We start from the raw sequence: 12,356 nt of genomic DNA, 5'->3' as shown, positions 1-12,356 counted from the left end.
TTGGTGTGTTTTTTTTAGTTTTTGTATTCTTTTGTATTTATTTCTTAATTTTAATACATTTTTATTTAATCATTTAAATAAATTGGTTTTTATTTGATTAGTTTAATTATAAAAAGAAAATAATAAAAAAAGTTATTGTGGGTCTAACTTGTAGCCCCTACACCATTACACCACAAAAACAAATTCTCACATTTTGCTAACCGAGCGCCACGTGTCACAATTCGCCCCCCATTTATAGCCCTTCCACTACGCATAGCCTTAGCGTGTATTCCTTTAACATATTTGACTTTTGTTTGTAATTACTTAAAGTTATTATATTTGTTTTTTTAACATATTCTTCATGTTCTTCCATATTCTTCATGTTCTTCCATTTTATCTTCAAACTTCTGTATTTATCTTGTTAGTCTTCAATTAGGTTTCATGGAATTTGATAATATTGTAGTGTTATGGTGGTAAATGACAAAACAATGATGATGGAAGTTGTGAATACGTTCCAACAAACTGTAAACGGGGAGGTGTGAATCTTGATTCAAACATCAACCATTCGAAGTTGTTGGGTTTACTTGAAGCTCGGTTCATATTTTAATGTTGGGTTTACTTCATTTCGATTAAATGTTAATGATTGATGATGATCGGATGCAAGATAAACAAGAAGATATAGGAATAATATTAGGGGATTTGAACTTAACAGATAAGAAAATCGAGAATATGAACTCTTTGGAACAAATTCAATCAAAATGCGTCTACCAAGACGAAATTAAAAAAGCTCAAATCTCAAGAAAATTAAAATATGAACTGACCAGATAAGAAACATTAAAAAACCGTCTTGGTAGACTGTTTTATAAAAAGTGAATTAAGTTAAAAATATGGTCGGAACAGACGAGATTTTTAAAAATCTCGTCTGGTTTGTCAGATCCTTTACACATGTCAGCTTTTGATTGGTTTAAAAATCTCGTCGTTTATTTTCTTAAAGTGTCGGCTCAGTACATATTTAATGGGTTAGTTTGGAAACTTGGACACATTTAGGATCTTTTTTTTTATCTCTTGTTTTGGATCATTCTGGGAATTGTCCCTTGTTTTATTACCTATCCACGTATTACACAGGTTTTAACGTAGGACCTTATATAAATATGTATTTAAATCAAGATTCGGCTAGAATAACTCGAAATTCAAACTTTCTATCCTAATTGGGTTTAAGTTAAATTTCAGGTTATTCGATTCTTATATTCGAATAAATATAAATAAAAAAAGAGTGCCCAAACTTGTTTTCTATATATAATAATAAAATAAAATAGACCCAGAGCGTCTCACAATTGATTGTTTGATTGACGAGAACCCTAAAACGGAAAGGAGAGCATGTACCTAAAACCCCACAAGACGACGAAGGGTGTTGTTGTTTAGTTTAGCAAGAATTCCGGGTAAGTCCGACATAGGGGGTCTCTGGAGGATGGATGGTGACGGTGGTGGGTGGGTGGGTGATGGTGGCTTCTTTTAGTGACCCGTTCCCTCTGGATAGGAAACGTATATGCACAACAGCAATCACCGGCAATTGGCTTGCTGTTGTTGTTGTGGATCAGGAAAATAATTCTTTTAAAAAAGTCAATGCGGAGGACTTCACAACACTCTACGAGTGTTTCTGTTTTCCGCGTTTTCGGTATCGATCCAGTCGTATGATATATGTTGAGACGCTTGTATCACCCAATCCCTAAGCACGTTTTCGTTTATTTTTATTTTTGGGTTTATGACCAGTAAACATTTAGACGTATCATCTAACGGGGAACGAATACTTTTGTAGTAGTCTTGGCATGAACATTTACCTTTTGTAGATCTTAATAGGTATTATGTTTGTAAAGCTGGGTCACGAGCGCAACCATGTCTTCAACTGTTTGTTTTAAACTGATGTAACGAATAACGGTTTTTATAAAAGTTACTAAATTTATTGCAATTGATAGGAAATCGCGGAAGAATTTATGGAGTTTCTTGAAAAAGAGCTGAATATTTGCGACGATGAAGATGAAACAAATAGAAGATATGAAGAACCTGCAACTTCCGGTAAGAGTAGAAGTGAAGGTAGTAAGGGAAGCAGTATTGAAGAAAATATAGATGAAATTGAAGCTGCACTTGCTCAACTGAAAAGAGAGTTAGGGTTGTGATTATTTTTTATACAAAGTGAGAATATTCAGATTATTTATGTTGTAAAGTTATTTGATAATCAGTTATTCATCTGCAAATGCAGATCAAATTTATACAAAGTCTTTTCATTCTCACCCATGTTAACATCAATTTCAGTTGGTTTTGAATTTTGATTGTATTTATAACCCTAGATGCATCTAAAATATACTGTGTATGTTTAATCATATACTATGATTAAATGCTTTTTTTGGCCTATAGATTTATCGTTCCAGCTTCAAATTTTAGTCCAATGTTATATGTTAAACATTTTATGTTTCATAAAACTATTACAAACTACAATCATGTAATGGAACATTGGTACTGGACATTAACAGTTAAACACACATAAAATCAAAAATTAAACTTCAACAAAACTCAGTGATTGCTTGATATTCATTTTGAAAGAAAAAAAGAACTTACAAACATAATTTGAGCTTAACAAGAGAACTAAAACACGAGTTATATCCAGCTACAGTCTGCTTATTTCTTAATTCCAAACACTAGCTTCATTAAGCTTTATTGCAGCTCCTCGAGTCCTGAGGTCTTACTTAAGATATGAGCTTGAGGCAAGCCCAACAGAGAATCCATGCCAACTAAAACGAGGAGAGAATTCCTTTCTGCTTCCATGTGCTTTTTCGGGTGGGCCACATTTGAACCCCGGGAAGTTAAAATGACACGTATCACGTATGAGCCCATGTGGTTTCAAAGCGCGTCTGTTTGAGTCCATTCGTCAACTAACACCGTCACTGTTAACTTGAGGAACAATATGGTATTTTCACCCTATATTAATTTTATCCTTGAAATAACCATCACCTCCACCTACAACCATCACACCACCTGCAACCATCCACCACCGTCGTCACCAACAATTCCATATCCTCTTCATTTAGGCCAACACCACCAACACCCTCTTGTTCACAGACTGCCAACAAGAATATATGTTTGGTGCTTTGGAACGAGGCACCGGCAAATTTGGGGATGACCAAGCCACCATTGGCTTTTGTGCTATGATTTTTTAGTTATATTCCATGAAATTAAAATAAATCAATTGTTTGGATCTTGGTTTGATCGAGACAAAAAACATATACAAATTGTTTTTCGGTTGTGGTTCAGTTGTGCTGCCGCTGTCACCAGCTCCCTCTCTGTGTGTCGATATCTCCCTCGTTTTCCAACTGTGATATTCTCTATCACAATCACTGTTGTACATTCAAAACAATGACTACCCACACGGCCACACCAATTATTTCGTTCTAGTCCAAACCCACTGAAATCGCTTCTTGTTTGGTACGTTGATTCATTGTTTATAAATCGTGTTAATTTCGATTATTACCAAGCTTTTTTTTTGAACTGTGAACTTTATAAACAAGGCTAAACAGACCCTGTCCACAACCCAGAGGGCACAGAACAACAACCAACAACTTACATCAAATTAAAGTTACACAAACTAGACCATTTTATCAACTTACACCAAAAGTAACTCAAGGATTTAATATCACAAGTAATGTCTTTTATCTTCACCTCCTTGCCTTCAAAAAGTCTGTCGTACGCAGGCTTCCAAATCCTCTGCCACACGATGATAAAGACACCATGGATAACTTCCTTTTCATGAGACCCAACCCCCACATTAAGATGTAATTCTAACAAGTCTCTAACCGAGAAGGCAAAGAAAAAAGGAATCTTACACCAAGAGATCATAGGGTCCAACACCTTCGCAGCCAATGGTCATCTGGTAAAAATGTAATCAGCAGACTTATAACGAGCGTTACACAACACGCAAAAGCAGTACGCAACCGATGCGTTCTTTTGCTTAATGCCATCTTTGTTGGAAATTTATCCAGCTCCGCCAAGCTGATTGATTGATTATGTTGCTTTATTTTCGAACATATTATTTGGAGAAATAGAAATGGATTGTTTGAATCGTGTGGTGTTGGCGGATATGGAGAGAGGGACTCAAACCGAATAATTCATAAACCACAGGGATGCATATTCGTGTTCTTTCAACTTTCAGGGGCTCAACTTGGCCCCGCCTGGAAAGCACAGCGATGCGAATAGGGATTCTCTCTAAAACGAGCCATTTTAAACACTGCATCAGCATCTTTGCCCATTCCTAAGCAAAATAAAGCCACTGCCTTAAGATAAAGTGCAGTTGACCATCCGGGATGCATCAGCTCAGCTTGCCTCGCATCTTCTAAAGCTTCTTGTGCCTTGCTTATCATCACGTAACTGTAACAACGTCTTACATACATGGTTTGCGTCACTATACGAAAGAAGCTTGTGGAACTCGCTATTCTGGCTGTCTCGTTCTTGATTAACTGTAAAATTCAATGTATGATTACTGAAATTATATTATAATCTAATCCTTTTGAGTAAATGATGGAAGAAGTTTTATAACACATGGGGTGAGTTCCTAACACTTGATTCAATTCACGAGTTTAGAAATCATGAAGATTCTTTTATAGCTGAGATTATAGTACTCACGCTTGTGTAACATTGTATAGCGACAGTGAAATCATTGGCTTGAAAAGCTTTGTCCCCGTTCGCTTTAATGTTTAATGCATCTTCTACCTCTCTAGTCAACATTTGAGACGAAAGCTACAAATATAAGCGAACAGAAAACAATCCCAGGTACATTTAGGAGATTATCAGATCAATGCAAACATGTATTAATACTGTTGTATAAACTATTTCAGGTTTGTTTGAAATAATACCTCATCCGTAACCAGTTCATCGCCACTATATCCAATGTTATTCAGTATCTTATGTATGGCAGTTAAATCCATTTTTGAGCAAGCATCTCCAAGTGGTGACGGACATTTCTGCAAATGTAAAAGAGATGTTTTATTGAGATTAACTGATGGTAAGTTACAATCTACAATAGCATAGATAGACAGATACAAAACCCTAATCCTAATGCCTTCTAACAGTTCCCTACTAAGTTAGACAAGAAACCGGTTCTAATAACGTTCACAGATTGTTATTTGTGTTAGTAATAGTAACATCATAACTTAATACCTTTTTTCCAGTACGTGCACTTACATTTGTTTGTTTCTGAATAGCAGTAATTGCAACCACGATAGATTTAAAATTGGGCCTCTCTTTGGGTTCAGGTTGCACACAACGTAACGCAATTCTTAATAATTCGGTTGCTTCGTCATCATTAATGAAACATCTCCCTAAACATGAATCGATCTGAAAACTCTTCCCTTTCATTAGACGAAGTGCCTGTAAATATAAAGTATTTTAAGAATTCATGGATTAGTTTCTGTGCATCTATTCATAACTTTAGGGGGGGGGGGGGTGTTTGAATGTGCATTTTGATATTTGGATCATCTGCAAACTGTGAAATTATTTGAGAAACGTGTAAATAAGATTACCAAAAATTATTATTTGTAAAATTGAAATATAAATTCCATAAAAGAAGTAAACATCATCTTTACATAATTATTTGTTATGAACTTGACTGTCTAAAACTCAAAACTGATTATTACACCTTTAAAAACAGAATTTGTTTACAAAAATATTTACAAATGGTTGATATACAGGTTCTAAAACGCAAATTAAACACGAATGAACTAACATCTGACGGGTGAATATGGTCTCCTCTCAGAAGATTAAGTAATATGGTACCAAAGCTGTAGATCACACCTTCTGCTGTCGCTGTACCTGCCAAACAAGAAAATTAACATAAGTTAAACTCCACCTACAAAATGTCATTAGATTACTTAGTCTTGCTATCACCATTGGTTATACCTGTTCCAGAATATTCTAGAGGGATGAAATCATAGTTATCCTTATAGATTTTTCCATCTTGCCTATAATTAATTAGGCCAAAACATGAGAGCCTTGGAGTGTATTCCTGCCGGATACAGTAAAAAAGAACAAAGGGCATGATAGAACATGAAAACAAATTAGAAAGTTGTAATTGTAATAAAGAGAGCAGACTCTCTATCTTCAGGATTACCATACATTACAATTTTACAAATAGCTAGCTATGAGTAAGATTTTATTGGGTGCATTTGTTTTAAATTGTAATATGTTGGAAATTACAACCGATGTACTTCAGTACTTGTAATTTGTAAATTTTACTAGTTTATAAAAAAGTTAAGGAAAAAGAGAACAAGTCAAAGATGTTTAAAGTGGCCCGAAGTCTATATTTCATGCACCATGCCTTAAAATTTTGTTATTCATAGATTTTGATTATTGTTTCTAACGATACTGTTTTTTGTAATCGTGATTGGCATAATAAATACTTTGAAATAATTAGGTCATAGAAAGAGCCAGACGAGTCAACTTGACTAGTCCCTAATCCTGCTATAATGTGTAGTTACCAGATCAAACAAGATTCTGTTAAGATTAAGGTAGTGGTACAGAGGACGTCCTTTGCTGCTGCAGTAGTCTAATGCTTGTGCCAAAAACAGGGCTACTTGAAAACGCATGGCCCATATTAATGGTTGGCCTTCCCCTAAATTAAGTTAAATATAATAAGTTTATTACAAATATTGAACATCTGTGTGAAAATTAAATAACTCACAATGAAGTAGATGTTTGGTTAAAGATTCATGAGGCATATACTCTTCAACCAAGAATCTGCTATTTCCTTCAAAACAACATCCCAATAAATTGGCTAATCTTTCACTTCTAAGCTGTCCAACAGCTTTTGCTTCATCCTAAAAACACAATTAACACACAATTAAGCATGAAGATTAACCACCCAAATCGACAAAAACCATAAAAGTGGGCTGGGCTATCACGTGCCGACCACTGGCCAAACAAACCATCACTGGTAGAAAACTGTATAACATGTTCTTGAGGTAAAACAGATGATAGGAAAGAGTGTAAAGTTTTAAAATTACCAATTAATCAAGAATCAATGTTTCGCATAAAACAAATTCAGATAGACAGATGGGTATTATATGAAGTACCAAGAACTGGCGAGCATCTGGCCAAGCTGATGTGCTAAATCGCTTAACCGCAATCAAGCGATCATGGTCTTCAAGTTTTCCTTTATATACAACATTTGGCGCCTCTTTATCATGCCCAGATACGATATTCTCCACAGAAAACCCAGCAGTTGCATCTCTAAGTTGATCTAATGTGTACTCTTTGAAAGCTGGAAGATTTAGTGTATCACTTTCCCCACCACCGTTCTCTGGAAGAATACATATATGAAAATAAATAAATTTATACATAAACAAACATTGATGATGGTCTGATAAATACATACAAGATTTGAGTTCACATAAACCCAAGTAAAAAATGTTCTTGTGATTTGGAAGAAAATGTAAGTAAAATATCAACTAGTGAGACGAAAAAAGCTTTTTTGTTAAACAGGTTAGACATGACAACCCATTACATGATTATTTTCATGTCAAGTTGTGTTTTAAGTCTTGTCTAGAAACTTATTACCCCCATTTTATTATAAACTGTGCTCGAAGGTATTATTGTTCAGGGCTTTCTATCATTTAAGCTATTAAGGGGGAAATGATGAAGTTAAAAAAAACTCATGAAATAAAGTACAAAAGAGTATTTGCATGTACCAGAGTTGACTTCATGTGTGATAAATGGCCATTTCAATTTTTTAGCAAATGCCAATATCCTTGAGTCTGGCTTTACGGGGTTGTCGAATTCATTTTGTAAGGTCAGAGAACGCTGAAGAGCAGCCACAGTCTCTGCCATATTTGGCCGTTTCTTTGACTTATGATTCACACAACGATGTGCAATATGTACAAATTCCGTCAAACACTTTGGAGAGATTTGACTCTTGATCTTACGATCAATGATACTATGCACTTTCGATTTCTTAATAGCTTTATTGGCCCACTGAGACAAAAGGCGCTTATCCGTGACAAGATTATTATCCAGCGCCACCCTCCCACACAACAATTCGAATAATACCACCCCAAAGGCAAACACATCTGATTTAATTGTCAACTGATAAGTCAAAAAATACTCTGGATCAATATAGCCAAGCGTGCCGTTACCATCTGCACTGACCTGGGTATTGGATTCGTTTGTTGGACAAAGTTTGGATAAACCAAAATCCGATACCTTAGCATCATACACGCCATCCAACAGAATATTGAAACTTTTAACATCACGATGGATGATTCCATGTCGAGTGTGTGCTCCTGTGTGAAGGTATTCTAATCCTCTCGCAGCGCCTATGCTTATCTTTAGTCGTTGTAGCCAACTCAAATTGGTCCCATATATGTGCAAATGATGATAAAGACTTCCATTTGATATATAGTCATAGATAAGGATCATCTCCGAGTTATCATTACAATATCCAATGAGAGAGACAAGATTACAATGCCTTAACTTGGTAAGCATCTTTATTTCAGCCCAAAATTCAGTTGCTCCTTGGTTAGAACTGCGATTCAATCGCTTGACGGCAACAATAAAAGCTTCCCCATTTTCACAAGAGACGGTAGCTTTATACACCTTACCAAACCCACCCTCCCCTATGACCAAGTTCTCACTAAAATTTTGGGTGGCTGATTTGATCTCATCAAATGAAAACAGGTGACATGCCTGTGCGTAAGGCAATGATGACATTTTTAGAATTATGAATCTCGGCAAAAAGTAGAAAAACAGGCTAAATTGTTTTTTTTTTTTTTTTTTTGTATTGGGGTTGAGATGGGTCAGAACAGGTACGGATTCAGGTCAAAACAGATCACAACATGATTACTTTGGTTAGGGTCAAAAACAAGGTTGACAAGAATAAATACGGGTCGAATCGGGCAAATTTAATAGTTTGGCATCAACATCAGAATGTCGAATGTCAACTTGAACTTTAAAAAGCACCTCTGTCAGTCAGTCTGTCTAGCACCTAAATTTCAAATGTCAGTTATATGAGTTGTTTCCGTTGGCAGCTACCAGCATGATCTTCACTCCTACAGTCTTTATCAAGCTCACGGATGTATATATATATTGATAGCTTCACATTTTCATACTGCTCAACATCATCTATAGTAGGATCTCTTGTTGTTTTATGAACTGGATCAGTTAAACCATTAAATGCTAGTATCACAGCCAATTGAATATTTATACAAAGCATTTTTTGCAATAACCTGCCATATTAAAAAAAATAACTTTTTAATCAAGGGAAGCATCTCCATACAGTAATCAAGTCTTGCGTATACCAACACCGGGTTGGTTATCCAGACACCAGATGAGACTTACACGACTCGTCTAAGCCTATACGAGTCATATAGGTTCAGAATTGTGTCCAGATCGTGTCAGGCATGTGCCAGCCTGTGTCTCCCTGGCTCATATAGCTCTATACGAGCTGTGAAGCCCTATTCAACCTGTATAGGACTACACGGCTCGTATAGACACAAATATTTTTTTTAATATTTAATCTATTAACACTAGTAACTAATAAAACACAAAATTTAATGAATAACAAATGGCATGGTTATAAACTAAAAACACGTTAGAGTCGTTTGACAATTGAGAGGTTGGTTAAAAAACAAGCTGCTGCGTGACAAATTAAATTCATGTCGCATGGTTCAATGCCTTAATGCTTTGTTAAAAACATGATGAAGTATAAAAAAGTTGTTGGGTGACGAATTATTTAATGTGTTTAATGCTATTAGCTTCAATTAGTTTATGAAATGCTATTACGCACGGGCGCGTGCACACACAAAAAAAACTACTGAAAAAACTTATTAGTTGTTACAAACACTCTATAATAGTCCAACAGGTCGAACAAGCGAATAATATACGGGTCGTATAGCCCCGTTACAAGTGTATAGGGTCTATACTTTGTGTCAGGCCTGTTTGTTCCCTCAGTAAATATATACAGGCCTATAGATGGTGTTTGCATATAATAACATCCCTTTTAAAATTGAAAAGCAAGGAGTAACAGAAAAAACCAGAAAGTGAGGATAATCAGGAGCTGTTCTTCGATGCAGATCTTCACACCGAGCTCCAAACTCCTTTCCTTTCGTGGACGCTACAATCAGACGTACAAAGTGAAAACCCTAGAATTAGATTTGTGAAAATCTAGTGTAGTCAACCAGCCAATCAGAAACCTCACCGACTCTGTTGTAGCTTCTTTCTTTCCCAAAATACCCCCCTTCAACTTTCCACTTTATTTAAAGAGCACCACATATTTATATATATATATATATATAAAACCAAATGTTAGTTATCTCACGTGTACAAACTTTATCAATAGTAGTTAGCTAATTTTTAATTTTCAAATTGGACACCTTTATAAAACAAACACTCATTTTTAATTCCATTCATTTTCAAGGTTTGATTTTAATATCCTTTTTACTCTCATAATTAATTTTTAGCATATATATTTTTTTCTCTTCCAAATTTTAGAATACTATATTTTCTTAAATTCCGATATAGTTAGGACATGCTTATTTTAATTTACGTTTAAGTATGATCATCTATCGTTGTCAGATTCCACCCTGGTGATGTTGGAGTCACAGTGGCTTTACTAATTGTCGTATATTGTTGACTATTTAAATCGACCGCCCGACAACGTGGGGTAAAAAACCTTGTTAACTTAATAAACCTATTAAATTAAAACACACACAATAATAATAATAATAATAATAATAATAATAATAATAATAAATTTATTTAAAATTGAATTGATATTTTAACAGTGAAGGAAGTACAGTAGCTAGCTGATTGTTATCATAATAATTAAAGACACAAAAGAAATAAAGAATATAATTGAAAGGAAAACTGAAACTTATTTCTTGATTCCAAATCTTGCAACATCAAGCAAGATTTGTAACGGGTTGAGTAACATGTAACCTGTTTTATATACTGAAACGGGTTGGGTCAAGACAGACCTGAAAGAGGCTTCATTCACCAACAATTGTTGTGTTTACAAACTTTGTGTTGTGTCTTGTAACACTAGCCTGTAAATACCTTGCCATTTGGAGAAAAACCTGTTGACCAATAGAAGAAATATGATAAATTTCATTATGTGTTGTTATCCCTTCCATTACAACTCCATGTAAGGAAAGAATTATAAGCTGATGTAAATGTAAAACAAGATTTTTAATATCATAACCTCAGTAATATTGACTTTAGTGTCAATTCGATCAATCCATATAGGAAATTCATCTACTCCTGTTGACGACTGGAATGAGTTTCTTCAGCTGCGGTTTCGGGTATTATGCACACAATCCAAGTAAAAATGTGCATATTCTAGCTTAAAAGCAAGATGAACCTACAAAATCAGAACTTCTTATCAATTACAAAATAACTTTTGTGCTGTGACAAGTTAATACCCCTTTTTCATTCATTCAAGGAAAATCCAATAACCTGATGATTGAGAAAGTTAATGGGTTAAATAAAAATAATATAATATAAACCACTGATAATATTTAACCATTAATCAAGACATGGGTCAAATGAGTGAACTTTGAAAACACGGTTTAGAAAAGGAGTGAGTGACCCAAGTGTATCAATATGCTTACAACCTCTATAACCATTCTATTAAAATTATAATATTTCAAAAGCATAGTTTTTGTAATCATATGGTAATCATATGCATCATACTACGCTGGTTGGACGATAGTCTGACGACAGCCGCATAACAATCATAATCCACAAACAAATGCAAGTGTTACCTGTTTAGGAATCTCTGCAATCAGTGTCTCCCTCAAATAAATTTTCCATGTTTATCTTGAAACTGAACCACAACCTCAGTCTTCACAAACAATGACCCTGGAAGTCAGATTCCCAAAAGTCAAACCTCTGCATGAACCTAGCACTCACCTTATCTTGTTCTCCTATAACCAATCTCTTCCATCTTCATAGTAAGTTTTATTTTTCACCCATATTTCCATCAATTTCAATAGGTTTTGATACATCAAAACACATATGTTTCACCAATATACTGTGCTTAAATGCTTTTTTGGCCCATATATGAGATCTGTTTTTCCAGCTATAAATTTTACCCCAGTGTTATACGATGACATTATTTTCTGTAACTGTGACTGAATTACAAACTACAACCGCGGAATGGCACATTGGCAAAACAATTATATGAGACATAAACAGTCACATTATAGAATCACTTATTTAATCATAGATAAAAGAATTTCAAATTCAACAAAAGTTAGTTATTGCTTGATATTCGTTTTTAAAAAGAAATGAACTTACAAACATATTTGAGCTTAACAACATTTCAAACTACAACACATGAG

The 12,356-nt window shown here is 34.8% G+C and overlaps 1 protein-coding gene across 1 annotated transcript; it reads right to left on the bottom strand.

Moving 5' to 3' along the window:
* Positions 1–4,184: 4,184 nt before the first annotated feature.
* On the bottom strand, positions 4,185–8,727 carry LOC143563901 (serine/threonine-protein kinase BSK5-like). The gene is made up of 10 exons (XM_077051334.1): positions 7,710–8,727; positions 7,095–7,321; positions 6,704–6,839; positions 6,501–6,634; positions 5,923–6,028; positions 5,750–5,835; positions 5,185–5,394; positions 4,881–4,988; positions 4,651–4,764; positions 4,185–4,484 (listed from the first exon to the last, which is right to left on the bottom strand). The coding sequence occupies exons 1-10, from the start codon at positions 8,725–8,727 to the stop codon at positions 4,185–4,187; spliced, it is 2,439 nt and encodes an 812-aa protein (XP_076907449.1).
* Positions 8,728–12,356: the final 3,629 nt, after the last annotated feature.

Source organism: Bidens hawaiensis, unplaced genomic scaffold (genome assembly GCF_021521415.1).
Source record: "Bidens hawaiensis isolate Kalapana, Puna unplaced genomic scaffold, B.hawaiensis_p1.1 tig00021582_1, whole genome shotgun sequence".
Lineage (NCBI taxonomy): Eukaryota > Viridiplantae > Streptophyta > Magnoliopsida > Asterales > Asteraceae > Bidens > Bidens hawaiensis.
The sequence above is the reverse complement of the archived record's forward strand: the minus strand, read 5'-3'. Positions and strand labels throughout refer to the sequence as shown.

Coding starts and splice junctions, on each gene's coding strand:
- LOC143563901 (XM_077051334.1), bottom strand. CDS start 8,727: ATGTCATCATTGCCTTACGCACAGGCATGTCACCTGTTTTCATTTGAT. Junction 5,395..5,749: donor ACCATATTCACCCGTCAGAT/GTTAGTTCATTC, acceptor TTATATTTACAG/GCACTTCGTCTAATGAAAGG. Junction 4,485..4,650: donor CTATACAATGTTACACAAGC/GTGAGTACTATA, acceptor TGAATTTTACAG/TTAATCAAGAACGAGACAGC.